Consider the following 21,842-nt stretch of genomic DNA (forward strand, 5'->3'; position numbering starts at 1 on the left):
GAGACGCGCACTTTTGCGCCGATATTAAAACTTTAATAACGAGACGCGCTATTACTCGCTCGGCCTCGCCTTCTAAAATGCTTTCGCGAAAGGAGCCTAGACTATTTCAATGGTTCTGGAGGACTTGCGCTAAAGTCGTATCGATTTCGTGGATCGCATCAACAAGTTCTTTCTCAGGCTTTCGTTTTGGAGCACATTTTGTGTCCATTATTCCTTTATTTCCGTGTCGTTCGCGCAAAACTCGATACTTTCGAACTTTTGAATGATATTTTCTCGCCCGACTAGCTCCGAACGAGTTTCACTCTTGGCACTTCATTAACTCATTGAGTGATAAACTCCAATTCTATGGCAATTCACCAAAGAATAAGTACTACACGATCGCGCAATTTGTCATCTTTCTTGAAATGAAGCGCGAATGTTCAGACTTGTGATGTTATTCACGAGAGTGGCGATAAAAAGTTCAAATTTATTTAATATTATATAATATATTATTTAATTTTTTATATAATATAATTAATTATATCTTCATTTGGGGGAAGGGGGACGCGTTAAAAATTCATAAAAGGTTTAAAATGCGAATGCAGCTTAATCGGCAATGTTACGTCTGACGATAGACCGAGTCGAACTACTGACATCTGGGTGGTCCATGTTACGCTCATGACTTTCCCGCAGAATGACACACATCTGTTGGCGCGTGCTGTTTCGTCGATGATCTTTTCTTTTGAAAAAAAGAAGAACTAGATCCCTTGCTGCGTCGTAACTTATTAGACGTGTACCATACCCGTAGTGCGTGCTTTTAACGATTGGTTCCATTTAGACAGCTACTAGGCTACATTGTATATTATTTGTGCATCTTCAAGAAGGCCAAGATATGATCTTGATCTGGTGCACCAATTGCAAGAGAATTCTCTCATCTTCATTCTATTCAATATTCGTAATATTCGTAAGGTCTGAGAATCTGTATTACAATGTATTCCGCAATCGATACTCGAGTGCCGCTTCAAAATACTTGTCGGTATAGAGGACAATTAAAATTTCAATTTCGTTATCGAAGATATCAGGGTCGGTTTCATCTCGATCCAAGGTTACCCACGTAATGAACAGCGATAAAGGATCTTTCTTCACATGCCTGAAAAGAACAAGACAAAATTATTCCTCTCACACATTCTCAAAGAAATAATTTTTAAAAAACATACAATTTTTTTTACAGCTGAAAATATTATATATTATTCTTTTCCTTGTATATCATTTTTTTATTTTATCTAATATTTTCGATACGACGCGAATTCATTCACATATGTTATATTATCATTTAGATTTGTGAGATGAACATGAATTACGTTCGCAGAGGTTACATAAATAGTTGAAATTTCAATTAAATCCATAAAAAAGCTCTGTGTATGTACATATGTCAGGCGCAGGTGACGCTTGGGAAGGATTGTACCGACAAAGATACCATGGTCGACCTTCGATCCAAGGTTGCCATCGGAGACACGGGTCGGGCACATGCGGGCGTGCGCGGTGCACGCGTCGCCGCACGCGTGTGCGTGCACCCGGTGTGGTGGCGACGGCCTGTTTACACGAAAGTTAATCTTGACTGCGCGAGGTTATACTCGATGCTGTGGAAAAGCAGCGAGGAGGGCGACGAGGACGACGAGGGGGAGGGCCACGATGATAATAATAAACGTTGCCTATCCCCGCTTCGCCTCGTCCATCTCTCTCTTTCGTTCTACCTTTGCTCTCGTGGTTGTGCACGCACTGCCGGCGGTTCCTTTGATCTGTCGCTTCGTTTGTGCATTTAAACACGACTCGTCGAGATGCGGAGCGCTGGAGCAACGAGAGGCGACGAACGGAAAGAGAGAGCTAGTCGGCAGAGGGAAAAACGGAGCCAGGAAGAAATTGAGAGGGGGAAAGGATAGCGTATGGAAAACTAGAAGGGAAAGGATGGTTCCACAATGCAAGAGAAATGCCTCGAGTGGGCCGGCGAAATCTCGTCTCGACCTTCGAGAGGTAAAGTGAGACTTTCGTCATTCGCAAACGAGCCCTTTTCCTCGTGACTTCAACTTTCCACTTTTCCTCCGTATCTGAGAGGAACCTCTCTCTCGTTTCGCGACTAGGTCTGCCTTCTCTTTTACAGCTTTGTGCTGTCGACGCCCTCAAATCCGCTTGCTCGATGATAACTCCTTGAAATTAATGCTCTTTAATGGCCTCGAGCGCGAACCCTCTTTAAACTGCTCGCCTGTTTACCGATGAGCACGCGTCGCCGAGGATAGGGCGTAAGAGGGAAAAGAGAAAGGGACAACAACAATCAAACGGTTCCTCCACCTCTTCCCGGATTCGTGTGTCGTCTGTGAGTCAACTCGCAGAAATTTTTGCCACTAATTTCGCGCAACGATTCGAGCCAGACGGTCCACGATCAATGATCAGACTGCGGGTAGCTGGAAGGGATACTGTCACATGGACACGTGACAACTTCAAAGTTCATTCCCACGAACCGGCGACATTGAAAACGCATCTCGTGGGAATGACGTTCGTTGGTCACACCGCGAAACGCGCAGCGAAACGAACCGCATCGATTTCGGCGGTCCGAGCTTTAAATAAGCTTTCCGTTAACATTTACATTTGACAGCTCAATCGATTTACATAGGATATTAACGCGTCTTGCGCGTTAGATTTACGAGTCTATAAAAGAGCGCATACGTTAACTGTTTTATAGACTCGTAGCGGCAAAAAGATAATTGTTTTACAGCACACCGCAAACTTATTAACGCGGTGTAAGTTATTACCGCGGTCCTCGAGAAACTCATTTCGATCCCTCTCGTCGTCGAAGCGTCTCTCTCGATGCACCGCCGAGTCTGCAGTTTGCAGTGCTTTGCGTCGGGATGAGCGAAAGGGATAGGGCACGAGAGAAAAAAAGTGCCGACGACAGGAGCTCGTCGCATAGATGGAGATAAAAAGATCGAATCAGGCTGAGGGCATCAAAAAATGTTAATAATGTCATCTCGGAAAACCCCTGAATTGTTGCCGTCTCATGAATGACAGAACATCCGTGCTTACTGCAAAATGATCAGATCTGCTTCTTCATATTAATTAAAATATTATTGAATTTTAGTAAAACAGAGATTTAAGATTTTTCTTCAGCGTTATTTATGGGGTAATAGTGAGAGAGAGAGAGAGAGAGAGAGAGAGAGAGAGAGAGAGAGAGAGAGAGATGCATGGAAAAATATTTAAAATGTTATAAACTCTTTCTTTCTCTCCTTAATTTGAAGATAATCGATCAAAGGAAATGATTATAGAGATATACATATAATATCATCGGGTAGTTAGTAGAGTCAGATAATTTCTGGGGACGTGGTGATTTTTAAATAAATATGCGAGAGATCAGAGACTCGCGATCTGATATGTGATTAAGATTTTACTTCATTAAAACAAAGCGCGCTAATTGAGACGTAAATCAAAAGCTGCCGTTATAGAGCTCGAGCTCCGATCGTCGTGTCGCGCAGTAATAAATCGTTGACGCGCTTTGTAGAAGTGCGAATCGTTACGTTCGCGGTAACGAGTCTATCCGAGTAAATTATCGCGCGCTTCCAAACTCCGGGAGGAACTCGGATCCGGATGTATGATGCGCGGGCGCAATTTGCGACGCAACGGGGTCGTTCGAATGCGATTTTCCTCCCCTCCGCGCTAACGACGCGCGTTTTTCTTTCAACTATTGGCATATTTTTTAACGAGACCCCAGACACGCGTAATTACGTTTCATTTTACTCCGTCGAGGGGTAGGTACCCGCCGGCGCGACCGATCAATTTCACGCCGTGGACTAATGAATCAAATTAATGAACGAAGCCTTATCGTCCGCACGGTCTTCGGCAACTGTTGCCCTGTGAATTACGGTGCGCCCTCCGTCCCTAACCGCCGTTACTTCCCCGCTGCAAAGTTCGGACGAATTGAGAGGGGTCTTGACTTTGCTTTCTCCTCCATTAAGGATTCTCGAATATGTAAATTCACCGGCAACTATTTCATCCATCTGCTATCGAAATAAGTTATCGCGATTCATCGCGTCCCGCTAATATTATTATTATTATTCTCTTCGTTAATTCCCATAGTTTTTAATTTTCACGATTATTTATACAAATTACGAGATAAATAAAAAATTTGAAATTTTGGTCTTTTTTTTACGAATAAATAAAGCGCGCGACATGGCTAGTATGATTAAATGTTCTTCCCGAATCGATACGGATTCACCCCACACCTTCGAACATTGAAACCTCAGACAACTCCTGATGCCGCAAAGTTCTAGAGAAGAAAAAAAAAGAGGACAGACACCCGACACGAAGGGCAGAACTCTTCGGTTTTTCCTTCGAGGGTCCCTTCCGTCCTTCACAAATAATATATAGAGACGCATCTGACGAGCTCGCTCGCGACATGTTCGCGGCAAACAGCCACAAGTAGAGAATGGGAACACATTCTCTCTCTTTTAGTCGGTGTTTTATTTGACTCGATTAAATTCGTTGAGAGAGAGAAGCGCACACATTTTCAGAGGAACGGCGGGTTTTGATCCGGTTACAAAAACGGAGAGAGCGACGACAGGAGTCAACCTGACATTCTCAGGAATCGAGCATCCTCTCCTATTTTTCCCCATGTCTTTTACCTTCCCCCCTTTCTCTTTCTCTCTTTCTCTCTCTCTATATCTCCATCTTCCAACTTCTATCTTTAGGGGAATTGCCTTTCCTTCCCATTGTGTCCTGCGCTTCTTTTCCATTTTAGAATTCCAGAGCGAGTCTCTGGCGATATCCGCGCGGGTTTATTCGTCCTTCCTCCTTGAGTGGCCCCATGGCATCGAACATCGTGAAGAAATTGGTGCTCGTTTATTTCGTACGTCTCTCTCCTTCTAACTGTCATCGTCCCGTTCTAATTCGATTTTCTTTGCCGAATGGTACAAAGAGGAATGCCAGCGGAAAAAAATTGCTTCGCACGCATCGCGCGTAATTACGCACGAAGTCGCAATATATATATTGCATATAATTTCCAAGTTATTAGTCTTATAGATTCGCCGCATCTAATATCCGCGATATTAATAGCGCATATTATAATCTTTTTTTTTTTATATTATCGCACATACGCGAGAGTCTTATATCACGTGTACATGATAGCGTTGAATTTATTAAACACGTGCTCTTGCGGCATATTTATGCGAAGAGCAAGTTGTATCATGAATAATAATCGACAATTATTATTATTAGTATGTGTGATGTACACTCATTTTTACCGGTCTCTAATATTAATTTTTTATCTAATAAGATATACATTGAAACATGTAGTAATATATAGTTGCTGCTACTAAATTTTTCCCTTTACTTTTGATCTCAATTTTTAATCTAACATTACTTTGATATTTTAAACAGTCAGTTAGTCTTTTTTTTAAATTATTTAATCTATATAATTTTGTCGAAACTCCTCTATTAAATTTCTAACAAGAAGTAGAAAAAATTGTTCATTATTTATACTATTTTTTTTTTAAGTATAAAGTAGAAGCTAAATTCCTATATAAATTAAACCTATCGAAATTCTTTCTCGAGTTCATAAACGTCAGAAAATTGAGGTTGAAAATGGCAGCTCGAAGTTTCGACTCGAGAGAACATTTGATTAAAAATTCATTTTGTTTATCCATCTATATCCGTTGTGTAACACAATAGGTGTACCACACAACAAACACAGCGTGTATACACAATACGCTGTATAAATGTTTGCTTGATTAATTGGTAATTATCGCGTCATCGAGGTACTATCGATTTCTTGTTCCAGGGGTCAGCGAGGCGAGCGTGCAGCTGCAGCAGCCGAAATTGCCGTCCGCGATCCGCGTGGGCAGCGAGATCGAGCTTCGATGTCACGTCGACGGTTCCGGCGAGATGAGATACGAGTGGTTCAAGTAAGTTGCTCTTTGCCTGTTCCAACTTTGTCTATTTACCCGCGCGTCTCGTGCGATAACGAGGACAGGGGAAGGGCAATAATGTCGGAAAATCCACGGGGATCCACGAAAGACTTGGTACCAAGTTCCTAGAGCTGACATCCGACGCGTTTACGCGAACCGGACCGGTGAATTATGAAGTGACACTCCCTCGCGTGCTTGTTGTCGAAAGTTTCCTCCCATTCGGTATTTAATTACGTCAGATGCATCGTGAAAATAAAGAACTTTGCATTTTTTCCCTTTCCAAGGTATGTTAAGTCATGTTAATAATGTACGGCATGTTAATAATGTACTATCGAAATATATACAAGCGAATTTCTGGACAGCCTTTAAATATTAAAAATACATACTGGGTCGCCTCGGACAGTATAAGGATACTTATATTATGTACAAATGTACATTAAATAAAAGAATTTGTACGCTGCTATCTGCTTGATATAAAAATATTCTGCAAATAATGTATACTATCAAAATATACAAGCAATGAATTTTTGGCTCCTTTTAAAATATTAAATATCCTTTTAAAGTATCGATATTTAATATTTTAAAAGGAGCCAAAAATTTATCTCTTTCGACAGTACATTGTTTGCAGAATATTGTCATATCAAACAGACACCAGAGTACAAATTCTTTTATTTAACATACATAATATAAGAGTACGCCGCATAGGATCCGCGGCGACATAGTGTCGACTTTTAATATTTTAAGACGAGCCAAAAATTCATCTCTTGTACATTTCGACAGTACATTGTTTGCAGAATATTTTGGTACCAAGCAGACCGCAGCGTACAAATTTTTTTATTTAATATACAAAATAAAAGAATAGGGTCCGCGGCAACAAAGTATTTTAATATTTTAAGGCGAAAATTAATCGCTTATGTATTTCGATATTGCATTGTTTGCAGAATATTTTGGTACCAAGCAGACACCAGCGTACAAATTCGGGTGTTTGAAGTTGGCACCCCTATGTTATGCTATCATAGTTATGTTAAGAGTTCTGAGTTATTTAGAACCATAGGAAGAATTCTTGATAATTTTTAGAAATAGTTCCGGTCATTACGATAACGAAAATCAGTTTCAAAAAATAGGTGCCAACTTCACATTTTTTTACACATCGAGTTCTAATAGTTTTGAGCAGAGTTTTAAGGTTCTTTTAAATAGTTATATAGTTCCTGATTATTTTTTGAAAGAGTTCTGCAATTTTTAGATAAAAAACGTACCTTCAATATCGAAGATATTTCTAAAATATTAAGTTCACGTGAAAAACGTTAGAGTTCGTGATTTTCTAAATGTTTCGTAAAAGTGTATTAATTTTAAAAAATCAATCTCTTCGAAATTATAATAGATAGAGCCATGCGGTTTTCACGTTTTTGTCTTATCGAGTAAGATTCAGAACTCTAACGTCTTTCCCCAGAACTTGATATTTTTAAAATATCTTTGATATTGAAAGTATGTTTTTTTATCTTTATAAAAATTGCAAAACTCTTTCAAAAAATAATCAGGAACTATGTAACTATTAAACAATTTAAATTTACTCACCTCACGGTTGCTCTCTTTGTTGCCCGATGCCTCCCCGGGCCTCCTTCTCGTAGAAAGTTTCGAAACACTTGCACTCGCGTTACTTTTCTTCGTTCGCGACGCCCGAGTTTTAGCTATCACAATCTTCGACGCGTTTCAGTAAAACGCGAGACTCGCGAGAGCTTATTCGCGCGCGAATAAAACCGAAGCTCCATTTTCGCGTCGCCGCTTTTTCCAAGACCCACTTTTCGCAGGGGCTTATCGAACGAAGATGATCAAGAGAGCGACTTCGCCGCGACGCACTCAAGTCGCCGAAGGATGCAGCGAGACGAACATTGAGCGAGATTCACGATCGAAGAGATCAATTTCACGTGTGCGATCGGATTTATACGACAATTAACCGCCAAAGACGCTAATTAATACACTCGTCCTTTCGCGAACCGGCAAGAAGCGCGCGACCATTGAACAATCGAAGAAGAGCACTGGAGGTGGAGCTAGACTGGCACTGCCAGGTTCGGAACGCGCAACGATACGTCGTCGCGCCGAGTCGTAGTGGTGGGGCATTGTAGGAGTCGCGACGCAACGTAATACGTGCGAGGTTGAGCGAATCACGTCGCGACTACATACCCCCACTAGGTCGTAGTGGTGGGAATATGTAGTCGCGACGTGATTCGCCGAGCTCCCACGTCGCGAGCCCTACAATGCCCCACCACTACGACTTGTCGCGACGTGTCGTTGGTCGTTGCGCGTTCCGAACCTGGCAGTGCCAGTCTAGCTCCACCTCTTCTTCGATTCTTCGTGATCGCGCGCTTCTTGCCGGTCCGCGAAAGGACGAGTGTATTAATTAGCGTCTTTGGTGGTTAATTATCGTAAAAATCCGATCGCGTCGCACGCGCGAGATTGATCTCGTCGGCCGTGAATCTCGCTCAATATTCGTCTCGCTTGCGTCCTTGGGCGACTTGAGTGCGTCGCGGCCAAGTCGCTCTCTTGATCATCTTCGTTCGATAAGCCCCTGCGAAAAGTGGGTCTTGGAAAAAGCGGCGACGCAAAAATGGAGCTTCTGTTTTATTCGCGCGCGAATAAGTTCTCGCGCAAGTCTCGCGTTTTACCGAAACGCGTCGAAGATTGTGATAGCTAAAACCCGGGCGTCGCCGCGCGTCGCGAACGAAAAAAAGTAACGCAAATGCAAGTGTTTCGAAACTTGTACGAGAAGGAGGCCCGGGGACGCATCGGGCAACAAAGGAGCAACCGTGATATGAGTAAATTTAAATTGTTTAATATAGTTACATAGTTCCTGATTGTTTTTTGAAAGAGTTTTGCAATTTTTATAGAGATAAAAAAACATACTTTCAATATCGAAGATATTTTAGAAATATCGTATACGAAATAAATTAATATAATGTTAGCGATGTAATTGAAAGATGCGAAACTTGACATACGACTTTAGTGATATAATCTACATATCTCGCAGAGATAATTACAGGTGAGAATCATTATTTGTTCATTTCACAGAAATATGGTGAACGTGGCGCGAAGTGATCGTGTCGAGATCAAGAAGAAGAAGCTGCATATACATAGAGCGATCACCGAAGACAGCGGTATGTACACTTGTCTGGCCAAAAACGAGGCGGGCTCCTCGCCGATGACGGAGAGTTACCCGTTAATCGTTTCCGGAAATGACACTGCAACCATCAAAGTCGTTCCGAGAAATCTGATCGCCAAGCGCGGCGAGCAGGCCGCGCTACACTGCGTCTTCGAGGACGCCGACGAGGTGCAATGGTTCTTCAAAGAAATCGGTCCGCTGGAATCCGACGACGAGCGGATGATTTTCGAGAACGGCACTCTCATCATACACGCTGCCGATCAAAGGGATCAGGGATTTTACTCCTGCCACGGAAGAAGGGACGAGACTACAATCAGTTATACGGTCGAATTACAAATTGCCTGTACGTGCCAAAAGATTTCTAAGTTGTGTGTTTAAGGAGCGCTCGATAACAATAAATATTTAATATATTTAGAATACATATATACATATGTATATAGTCTTAATTTTATAATTTATAATATTAGTCAAACTACGAGTCATGTTTTTTAAATGGCAATTTGCAATAGAACAAAAGAATTATTGTTAACTTCTTTTTGTATTTTTGAGAGTATATAAGCAGAGTTTCCAGACATAAATAAAATTTTTAGATTTACTAAACTTTTCGATGGCTGCCTTCGAACCGAAACGTCCAACTCAATTGGCGATTGTTGGCGAGGATCAAGAATTCCAAATAAGTTGTCTGGAACCACTAGGGGTTCCGCCGCCTAAAGTTTATTGGAGGGATCCCATAGGATACATAATAAGCGACACCGGCTCTGTACGTGTACAAGACAACACACTCATCATCGCAAAGGCAGAAATGGGCAAGGACGACGGCAATTATACCTGTGTGGCCGAAAATCTCGCCGGTGAAACGGATATATCCGTCCAAATAGTGATATCCAGTAAGTTTATACGATTTTACGAACAGATAAAAAAAATTCAGCATGATTAAAAACAATATAATACGTCTTCTTTTAAGATACAGTTAATTTTATCTAATTAAATCTTATCATATGATGATTCAAAAGGATTATACATATTTATTTCGTTGATTTCTAGCCCCGCCAAGTATCATAAGCTCCCCAGAATCGCTCAGCGTGATGGAAGGTGATTCCGTGACATTAACATGTTCTTATTCCGGCATGGAGCCGCCTGTAACGCACGTGCACTGGTTGAAAGACGGGTCGCAGCTGAGGGAATCAGGCGGGCCGACTAGATACCGCGTAACTGATAATCACGGCAATGTTACCTTGCACTTCAAGAGCGTCGATCTTTCCGACAGGGGACACTATATGTGTCAAGTATTCACCACGGGATTCCCGTCCCTGCTTTCGTTTCCGGCTGTTCTCACAGTCGAGGAGAAGCTAAAGTTCTCACCCCAGCCTGTCAATAAACGCCTAGAATTCGGTTCTACGGTGAAGGTATCGTGCAAGGCCCAGGGTGCCACGACTCCCACGGTGAAGTGGGTCAAGGAGGACGAGGACGAGGAATTCCCCAAGCACGTGCAGGATATCAATGGCACTCTGCACTTCAACAACGTTCTGATGGAGGACAAGGGACGATACACTTGCATCGCGAGTAACACCCAGGGATCCATCAATCACACGATTACCATCGATGTAGTTAGTAAGTATCGGTACTTATGTCGCAGGTGTGTGGAGCGAACGATAAATTAACATCGACATTGTCTTCCATAGTCGCACCGAAGTTCACGGTACTGCCGCAAAATCCAACAGAGGCAATTGAGGGATATCCAGTAATGATACATTGTACCGCCGAGGGTGATCCCAAACCGACCATTCAGTGGGATAGAGATTCCCGTATGAATAATATAGATAATCCTCGTTCCCAAGTATTCAGTAACGGAAGTTTGTACATTAAAGAAGTTTATCTCAGCGATGAAGGAAAATACGGATGTACTGCCGGCAATAGCGGTGGGCTGAAGCGGGAGGAGGTTCAATTAATCGTAAAAGGTATTTTTTTCATTTAAATATTACATTATTACAAATTAATTTCAACTTGTAAGATATTATTGAGATATTTCAAATTATTAGAAATCAAAGCAATTTTATAACTATAAAATAATTATGATTTAAGCTGGAGATAATTATAGAGCTGATATGGATTTGGAAGTTAGCGATGATGATTCGATGATGACGAAGACGGTAATAATCACTCTTAGCGCAGCCGCAGCGTACATGGTACTCGTTGTTGGTCTCATGTTATATTGCCGTTATCGACGTCGCCGCAGGAAGCAACAATACTTGCAAGAACAAACAGAAGGTATGATCAACAACATTCACATATATATATATATATATATATATATATATATATATATATATAATAATAGGTTTGGTAGATGTTAAATCAGAATCGCCAGTAATATAAAAACAAATTAATGGACGCCTTATCTCTCGACCAAACTGGCAGTATATTTATTAAGAAAATCACAACGTTTCGACCTCTATATTTGGTCCTTATCAAGTGATATAGTTTCTTAAAGTTATACACTTATGACATAAGTGTATAACTTTAAGAAACTATATCACTTGATAAGGACCAAATATAGAGGTCGAAACGTTGTGATTTTCTTAATAAATATACTGCCAGTTTGGTCGAGAGATAAGGCGTCCATTAATTTATATATATAATGATTTAATAACACGAGGCACATATTTAAGTCATAATGTATATATCTTTGAATTCTAGACAAAATGGAGAATGGGGATGTACCGGAGGAACAAACGGAGTTGAAAGAAACCGGTAATAAAGCGAATTCGACGAGTAAGAAGAAGGAGAATCGCGATTCTCACAAGAGTGACGGCGCGGATACAGCTCAAAGTCAGAGTAGTAATCAGTCTAAGAAATCCAAGTCAAATTATGACAAAATTGCCGCTTCGCGAAGCAATCTGAAGGAACTGAAACCTCTTGGGCGAGGTGAATTCGGCGAGATTTACGCTACGAAATATCAGATCGACAGCGACAAGGAGTCCTTGGTTATGGTCAAAAGTCTCACAAACACGAAAGATGAGATTACTCTTCAGGAATTTAAACGGCACCTGGATCTTCTCCATAAGCTTAATCACGAGAATGTCGTCAAATTGATCGGTCTGTGTCGAGAAGAGGAACCCGATTACATGATTATTGAATACACTGACTGGGGTGACCTGAAGCAGTTCTTAATTGCCTCGCGAAAAGACAACAATCCAAGTCCGACGCATGAATCGAAACCGGCGCGCGCGCCTCAGCTGTCTGTGGCACAGATACTGTCGCTGTCGAACCAGGCTGCAAAGGGCCTGAAACACTTAGCCGATAACCGACTAGTCCACAAAGACATAGCCGCGCGCAATTGCCTGATCGCCAGCAATCTGACGATCAAAATCTCGTTGCCGTGCATGACCAAAGAGCCGTATCAGCAGGAATACACGAAGCATCGAAACCAGGTGGTTCCGCTGAGATGGTTGCCTCACGAGGCCGTGTGTGAGGATGAGTATTCTACCAAGAGCGACGTGTATTCGTTCTCCTGCCTGGTCTGGGAGATGTTCCACCAGGGTGAATTGCCGTTCAACAAGATGAACGACGAATCCGTGCTGGGTCAACTTAAGGCGCAAACGCTCATATGGAAGCCGCACAAAGCGGCGCCGCCGGCTCTTCAGGAACTACAAACGCAGTGCTGGGCGAACGATCCGCGCGAGAGACCCACCTTCGACGAGGTTGTCTCGAAAATAGGAGAAATTGTGGTCGACAGCTGCCTGTAGTCTGGCCTAATCATGGTGGTTGAATTATACGAGGCTCTAAAATATCGGAAATACTGCAATAGGGGTAATGATTGTGCGGAGCTGCATGTTGAGAGGTAAGGCTGATGAGCGCCGATGATTTACGCGGCGGTGACCCATTCCGAGCGAGGAGAGGGGACCCGAAAATGCCGCGGCTTCGCGCGCACGCGAAAATAATTAACCGGCTTTCATGTTAAACGCTTCGTATCAATTATATACGCGTATAATGGATCGTAGGGGAATCCATCCTTCTTTTGTAAACGGAAAATGCTTGCTCATTAATCATTGAACGCGCGAGAATTAAGTGTTTCGATGACGTCGATACGTCCGCGCGAACCGTGATGTATAGACCTAACGCGGAATTCATCTCGTACCATTTTGATGACTTCGTTACATGTGATCGAGTGAGTAGCATCTTTATTGTACGAGAAGTTTTGATATATTTTATATATATATAATATGGAGCTCTCGCGCATGAAGAGTTTCACGCAGAGATTCATTTATTATCATTGTATTTTAAACATTTTTAGATTTTGCTATCTTGTTACACGAACGTTTTGCGAAATCGCAATTGATCGAGCAATCTCCGTCTTATATCGTGATTCTTGAACGTTATCTCGATCTCCTCTCTATGGTTTCCATATTACATATTACGTATCGGGTAGTTAGGTATTATTATAGTAAATCATTGGTTCCACAATAATTATTCATATTACAGTATTTTATATCATGTCCACATACTAGCTCGATAAGGAAATAATATTTATTTCGAATAACGTCTCTCTCCGCTCCATTGACTGTTGTAACGTCGGATTAAGTATAAGTAACGAATCTGTATGGGCCCATTACACGTTATTACGCAATTAATGCAATACTTATATAGTATACAGTATCGATATAATAATAGATATATGATTCACCACACATCGAATACTCGTAAGGTATGTTAATCGTTAGACGAGCCGTGGTCGGGAACTGATTACGGGAACATTTTGTTCGAGATTACGCGGATGTTCTCGATTAAATGTCAGTGATCGGACTCGGCGCTGCAACGACACGCATATTAAGAAAGTATCACGACCATATCAAATGACGAAGGAAATCTTATCTCCGCCTACATACTTTTACACGCGCTACTCCGTTAAGACACACATATAAAACTTAAGGATTATTAACATATACATATATACATATATATATATATATTATATATATATTTATGTGTGATAAGGACGTAATCGACCACTCGTATTTGACAAACAAGACGGCCTTGTACATACCGATGGTATACGCGTAAGTTCTCTTTAAGAGCGAAAGACTAGCATGAATTATCGTGTTAATTTTCAATTAATAATGTGAATCATTCGAATCTCCACGAATGATTTTTTTATTGCCGGAAGAAATTTCGTCGTGTTGGTATATCAGAGAGATGAAAAAATCAGCTGGGGCTGGATGCTGGCGCGCGAAGAAATGATAACGATACAGGATATAAAGAATGATATTCGAAAAACTTATTTTTACATACGAAAAATTTGAGAATCGATCAGACCAGGCGAATCGTCGCTCGCGATATTTTTGTGCATCCAAGAGATTTATTACGGTTTGATAAATGGCGCGAACAATCTATATGCAACGGTCCAATAAGAAAAAAATATTACCGAGTATATATATATTCAACCCTCTGTATTATCCGACTTGTACAACGAAAAATCAACGTTCGTATTTTAACTACAATAAGTTGTAACATTGTTCTCCATATTTCTGCATTTATTTCTACTATGCTGTAATAATACTTACACGAGATAATTATGAGATACGCATAATATTTGCTTCTTCCACTCTGTACAAGACTTAGGTCGATAGTTCGAAAGCCAGATTCGAAGGGTACAAAAGAAAAAAATTTATCGATAAAGATAACATCTTTTAATTGTGCAGGATTGACAGCGATAGAAATGCTCGTAACGAGAAAGAATTGATGTGCGACATTAATATTACGATCTTAATAGCTTGTCGAAGAATTAAAATATGGCATAGAGCCGTGCAGAAAGAAACGTTGTAGCGTGTGTCTTCATTAGTTCGGCTTTATTAATCGGAAATGCAATCCGATTAAGGTGCATACTCGATTGCCAAGTCCGTAAAATTTGTACGACAGCGCCACATTTGGCAAAACTATAAACTATTAAGCGTGAAAATGACATAAATTATTCTTGCGACTTACAGCGTCATTTATCATTTTAGTGCAGTGTTTCTATTTTTAAAGTAATTGTTATAGTGTTAAAATATACCGAAGACTCTCATTTTGTTATAATTTAATATGTAAAAGCAAATATTTATTTCATTTCGATACCTGTCAAACAGCTGGTTTTCGTCCTTGATTAGGCTCAATTTAATTCGACATATACAATGTTATTTATTGCTTACCCAAACAAAAGGAGAGTTTTCGGTATATTTTACAAGTCGGTTCTATCGGTTACAAACCCTATTTTATTGAAAAACATTTTTATTTTAGCGTAAGTCGCAAGAATTTTCATGGTATATTTTCTCGCTTCTGCCGTCATCAATTCAAAATGGCTGCAGTGAGTATGCAGGAGCCTTAATAAATTATCACGATTACCATATAGAGTTTCACGTACGGATGAGATATGTACGAGATCGCTTATGACTTTTGGCAGAAAAAAAAGATGATTAGCGTATCGAAAGATCTGCTCAATCCACTTTTCCGATGCCAATGACACGTTTTTTTGAACAGATGCGGAGAGTAATCATCTTCATCAAAAAATAATAATTATTAGATCACGAAAGAAAAAAGAGAAGCATAAATTGATGCGATACTTTGAAATGCCTATTCATTATTGACAAGCTGTTTAAAAATTCTTTCAGAAAAATAAGAAATTTCTTTGAAACGAGCAACTCTAAGCGAATCGTCGGCTTTGTGCATGTTGATAAATAATATATGATGTACTCTATACGCATATATAGATATACGAAACACTGAGATAACACTGCCAATGAGAAATACGCGACTGTTCTCTAAAATTTATAAAGCACCCTCGTCATACCGAGCATAGTAAAGCGCGAAGACACTTTGCCTGCATGAAAGCATCTTCGTCGTGTCTTCATGGATACTCTAATTAAGAATATGTAAAAGCACAAATAATCCTTCAAGTATCAACGAATCATCAGAACTCGTTATCTCTACGAGCAAATTTTATAATGCTTCCTAAATGTTCGCTATATACATCAAGAAATATTCTTGTGATCAGTGATGATGATCGTACTTAAAATAAGTAGTTAAAAATTAGTTTTTTTTCCAGATTTAATTTAAACAAAACTCGCGATAAAAACAGAGAGATTAAAAAATATTCAGATAGAAAGCTAATAAAAATGATTCATCGAAAAGACAACGTATTTAAAATATTTCTGCAATTAAAAAATAATTTAGCATTTTTATATCGAACAGTGATTTTTATCACAAGTTATCTGAATGAAAAATAATCAAGTGCATGTGCAATGTACGATAAACCAGTCATATTCAAATATAGAGATATTCCGAGCATATATACTTATTTAAGTACGATCTCTATCACTGCTTGTAACATATAAGCTACGCTAGGAATATACCTTGCAGCGATCTAACTCGTACTACGAGTACGTAAAGTTAAGGCCAATTATTCAAGTCCTGTGTGCTCATATCATTCGCTCAGATATTCTCTTCATCGTGAACGACCATCACTGCCATAAAGAAAGACAACAAGGCACAGCAATTAGCTGTGACGATGAGTTTTATAAAAGCTACCAATTATGTCCAATGTGTCTAGTCATATACGATGACAGAGTGAACAGCGTACGGGAAGCTCATTTGAATGACGTTCATATCCTTAAGCGTCCCAAATCGATTTCGTTTTTACAGTATTTTGTAAATATTTGTACTTTTTTATCTATAGCAACACAATACATCGTACTTATGAATTTTTGGAATAGTATGTGCTACGATATTAAATAAAGATGAGAAAAAAAATACTTGTATATAATGTGTATATGTATATCACAAGATTATCCTGACTTACTTCAGAACCCTATCCCATATTAAACGTTTAAAAAACGACGAATAGTATACAAGATTTCTGTTTTAAAAAAATTTGACAATTTTATTTTTCTTATAAAATAATCGCATTAAGTTCATTCCACTAAATAAAAATAAGAAATCTAAAGTATAAGAGAGATCGATTTTCGTAATCTTTTCATGTGTGTAAGAAACGTTCAGCGATGAGAAAAAGTAAAAAAAAAAAAGATGTGGAAGAGGATTTTTGTGAATGCTAGAGAAAGAAATGGCATATATATTACCTAATCAAATTTATTTTTACTTAATATTTCATGGTACAGTCTATACCTATTATGATATATAAAATAACGTAACGAAAGCAAAAACGTCAACTGAGTAGCGCCTAGAAAAGTAAAGTGATTGAATGTCGGAAATGAAATATCCCCTTTCTAAAAAAGGCATGTTATTGACATTGTTGTCGCTTTTCCGCGATGCTGATTGGCTCTCTGTCGATTCGCGTTGTGTGTTATATTCGTAGCATCGAAAGGCTGTCATCACGAGGGTTAGCAGTTAGCAGTTTGTCAGTTAGTCCAAAATAAAATAAAATAATAATATGTTTTAAATAATATGTTATAATACTTTAAACTTGATTAATATTTTTGACATTCGCCTTATGTGTTATATTTGTAGCATGAAGAGGCTGTCATCGTGAGGGTTAGCAGTTAGCAGTTTGACAGTTAGTCCAAAATAAAATTAAATAAATTAATGACATGTTTTAAATAATATGTTATAATACTTTAAATTTTGATTAATATTTTTGCGGAAAAGAGGCAACAATACTTGCGAGAATCGACTAAATATGTCTTTTTTAGAAAAAGACTAGAATAACACAAGCGCGCGTTATGCCATTCCTCGATTTTATTAAAAAAAGTATAATGTATTTATATAAAGTTTGTTTAAACTTCATTAATATTTTTTTACAGAAATCAGATGATTAAACCATTACATTGCCAATTAAATTTTAAAATAAAAATATGTTATAAAAATTAAAATAATATATAATTCCTTAAACTCGATTAATATTTTTTGACAGAAATCAGCTGATAGCTGTTATAAATATTAATCGAGTTTAAGGAATTATATATTACATTATTTAAAACATATTATTTTAAATGTTATAACATTCTTATTTTAAAAATTAATTAGCAAATTAACGTTTTAATCAGCTGATTTCTGTAACAAAAATATTAATCGAGGATAAGATATTACAACATATTATTTACAATATATTGCTATTTTAATTTTTATAACATATTACTATTTTTAAATTTAATTACCTTACTATATTAATATTTTCTAATATATTTATTTAATTAAGAAGTAGTATATTTATTAAGTTAAGAATAGAAGTGAGACATGAATACAACTTAACAATTAAGGTTTCGTAGATATAATTTTTAAAACAAAAATTATTTTCTTAATTAGAGTCACAAATATATTTCGTCCGACACTTTTCGATAATTGATTTAATTCGAATTCCGAATGCGCAGTAAAAATGAGTTTCGACATATATTACCGCGATATATGCATGCAGTCACGCATAATTCGTAATAATGTGCAGACAATGTACTGTTAAAATGTATATAAGATTAATTTTTTGCACGTTTTATCGAAATATCGAAATATCGAAAATTAAAATTTTTAAGCCGCAAATCCCATACGGCGCAGATTTATATAACGTATATTAGACCAAAAAGGTAGTACGCTGGTATGCTTATGGTACAAAGATAATCTGCAAACAATACACTATTGAAATATATATACGATGAATTTTAGGCTCGCCTTAAAATATTAGAAATCGATACTTTTTTACAGTTGACCCTATGCGACGCAATCTTATTCTATGTATATTAAGTTAAAACATTTGTACGCTGGTGTCTGTTTGGTACCAAATGATTCTGTAATCAATGTACTATTAAAATGTATAATCGATGAAATTTTGGCTCGTCTTAAAATATTAGAAATTGATACATTTTTGCCGCTGACTCTATGCGACGCATCCTTATTTTATTATTATCAAATTAAAAAATTTGTACGCTGTTGTCTGCTTGGTACCAAAAGATTCTGTAATAAATGTACTATTAAAATGTATAATCGATGAATTTTTGGCTCGTCTTAAAATATTAGAAATTGATTTTTTTTGACGCGGACCCTGTGCGACGCATCCTCAATTTACGATTATCATATTAAAAAATTTGTACGCTGGTGTCTGCATGGTACCAAAAGATTCTGTAATCAATGTACTATTAAAATGTATAATCGATGAATTTTTGGCTCGTCTTTAAATATTAGAAATCGATACTTTTTTAACGCTGACCCCATGCGACGCAACCTTATTTTATGTATATCAAGTTAAAAAATTTGTACGCTGGTGTCTGTTGGGTACCAAAAGATTCTGTAATCAATGTATTATTAAAATGTATAATCGATGAATTTTTGGCTCGTCTTAAAATATAAGAAATTGATACATTTATGCCGCTGACCCTATGCGACGCATCCTTAATTTATGTATAGCAAATGAAAAAGTTTGTACGCTGTTGTCTGCTTGGTACCAAAAGATTCTGTAATAAATGTACTATTAAAATGTATAATCGATGAATTTTTGGCTCGTCTTAAAATATTAGAAATCCATAATTTTTTGCCGCTGACCCTATGCGACGCATCCTTAATTTATGTATAGCAAATGAAAAAGTTTGTACGCTGTTGTCTGCTTGGTACCAAAAGATTCTGTAATAAATGTACTATTAAAATGTATAATCGATGAATTTTTGGCTCGTCTTTAAATATTAGAATTCGATACTTTTTTACCGCTGACCCTATGCGACGCAATTTTATTTTATGTATATCAAGTTAAAAAATTTGTACGCTGGTGTCTGTTTGGTACCAAATGATTCAGTAATCAATGTACTATTAAAATGTATAATCGATGAATTTTTGGCTCGTCTTAAAAAATAAGAAATTGATACATTTATGCCGCTGACCCTATGCGACGCATCCTTAATTTATGTATAGCAAATGAAAAAGTTTGTACGCTGTTGTCTGCTTGGTACCAAAAGATTCTGTAATAAATGTACTATTAAAATGTATAATCGATGAATTTTTGGCTCGTCTTTAAATATTAGAAATCGATACTTTTTTACCGCTGACCCCATGCGACGCAACCTTATTTTATGTATATCAAGTTAAAAAATTTGTACGCTGGTGTCTGTTGGGTACCAAAAGATTCTGTAATCAATGTATTATTAAAATGTATAATCGATGAATTTTTGGCTCGTCTTAAAATATAAGAAATTGATACATTTATGCCGCTGACCCTATGCGACGCATCCTTAATTTATGTATAGCAAATGAAAAAGTTTGTACGCTGTTGTCTGCTTGGTACCAAAAGATTCTGTAATAAATGTACTATTAAAATGTATAATCGATGAATTTTTGGCTCGTCTTTAAATATTAGAAATCGATACTTTTTTACCGCTGACCCCATGCGACGCAACCTTATTTTATGTATATCAAGTTAAAAAATTTGTACGCTGGTGTCTGTTGGGTACCAAAAGATTCTGTAATCAATGTATTATTAAAATTTATAATCGATGAATTTTTGGCTCGTCTTAAAATATAAGAAATTGATACATTTATGCCGCTGACCCTATGCGACGCATCCTTAATTTATGTATAGCAAATGAAAAAGTTTGTACGCTGTTGTCTGCTTGGTACCAAAAGATTCTGTAATCAATGTATTATTAAAATGTATAATCGATGAATTTTTGGCTCGTCTTAAAATATAAGAAATTGATACATTTATGCCGCTGACCCTATGCGACGCATCCTTAATTTATGTATAGCAAATGAAAAAGTTTGTACGCTGTTGTCTGCTTGGTACCAAAAGATTCTGTAATAAATGTACTATTAAAATGTATAATCGATGAATTTTTGGCTCGTCTTAAAATATTAAAAATCGATACTTTTTTGCCGCTGACCCTATGCGACGCATCCTTATTTAATGTATATCAAGTTAAAAAATTTGTACGCTGGTGTCTGTTTGGTACCAAATGATTCTGTAATCAATGTACTATTAAAATGTATAATCGATGAATTTTTGGCTCGTCTTAAAATATTAGAAATTGATACTTTTTTGACGCGGACCCTGTGCGACGCATCCTTATTTTATTATTATCAAATTAAAAAATTTGTACGCTGTTGTCTGCTTGGTACCAAAAGATTCTGTAATAAATGTACTATTAAAATGTATAATCGATGAATTTTTGGCTCGTCTTAAAATATTAGAAATTGATTTTTTTCGACGCGGACCCTGTGCGACGCATCCTCAATTTATGACTATCATATTAAAAAATTTGTACGCTGGTGTCTGCATGGTACCAAAAGATTCTGTAATCAATGTACTATTAAAATGTATAATCGATGAATTTTTGGCTCGTCTTTAAATATTAGAAATCGATACTTTTTTACCGCTGACCCCATGCGACGCAACATTATTTTATGTATATCAAGTTAAAAAATTTGTACGCTGGTGTCTGTTGGGTACCAAAAGATTCTGTAATCAATGTATTATTAAAATGTATAATCGATGAATATTTGGCTCGTCTTAAAATATAAGAAATTGATACATTTATGCCGCTGACCCTATGCGACGCATCCTTAATTTATGTATAGCAAATGAAAAAGTTTGTACGCTGTTGTCTGCTTGGTACCAAAAGATTCTGTAATAAATGTACTATTAAAATGTATAATCGATGAATTTTTGGCTCGTCTTTAAATATTAGAAATCGATACTTTTTTACCGCTGACCCATGCGACGCAACCTTATTTTATGTATATCAAGTTAAAAAATTTGTACGCTGGTGTCTGTTGGGTACCAAAATATTCTGTAA

At 37.8% G+C, this 21,842-nt stretch overlaps 1 protein-coding gene across 1 annotated transcript in view; it reads left to right on the top strand.

Annotated features, from left to right (window-relative positions):
• LOC145942629 (tyrosine-protein kinase-like otk) overlaps positions 1-16,869 on the top strand; it is a 46,125-nt gene extending 29,256 nt beyond the window's left edge. The window contains exons 3-9 of the mRNA XM_083049543.1: positions 5,804-5,927; positions 8,997-9,430; positions 9,678-9,974; positions 10,132-10,698; positions 10,770-11,045; positions 11,170-11,355; positions 11,785-16,869. Coding sequence (XP_082905669.1) covers positions 5,804-5,927; positions 8,997-9,430; positions 9,678-9,974; positions 10,132-10,698; positions 10,770-11,045; positions 11,170-11,355; positions 11,785-12,833 — 2,933 coding nt within the window. The 3' untranslated portion in view covers positions 12,834-16,869. The remainder of the gene's footprint in view (positions 1-5,803; positions 5,928-8,996; positions 9,431-9,677; positions 9,975-10,131; positions 10,699-10,769; positions 11,046-11,169; positions 11,356-11,784) is intronic.
• Positions 16,870-21,842: the final 4,973 nt, after the last annotated feature.

The sequence above is a fragment of the Prenolepis imparis genome, unplaced genomic scaffold (genome assembly GCF_030444845.1).
Source record: "Prenolepis imparis isolate NDT839.2.m4 unplaced genomic scaffold, iyPreImpa1.0 SCAF_11, whole genome shotgun sequence".
NCBI lineage: Eukaryota > Metazoa > Arthropoda > Insecta > Hymenoptera > Formicidae > Prenolepis > Prenolepis imparis.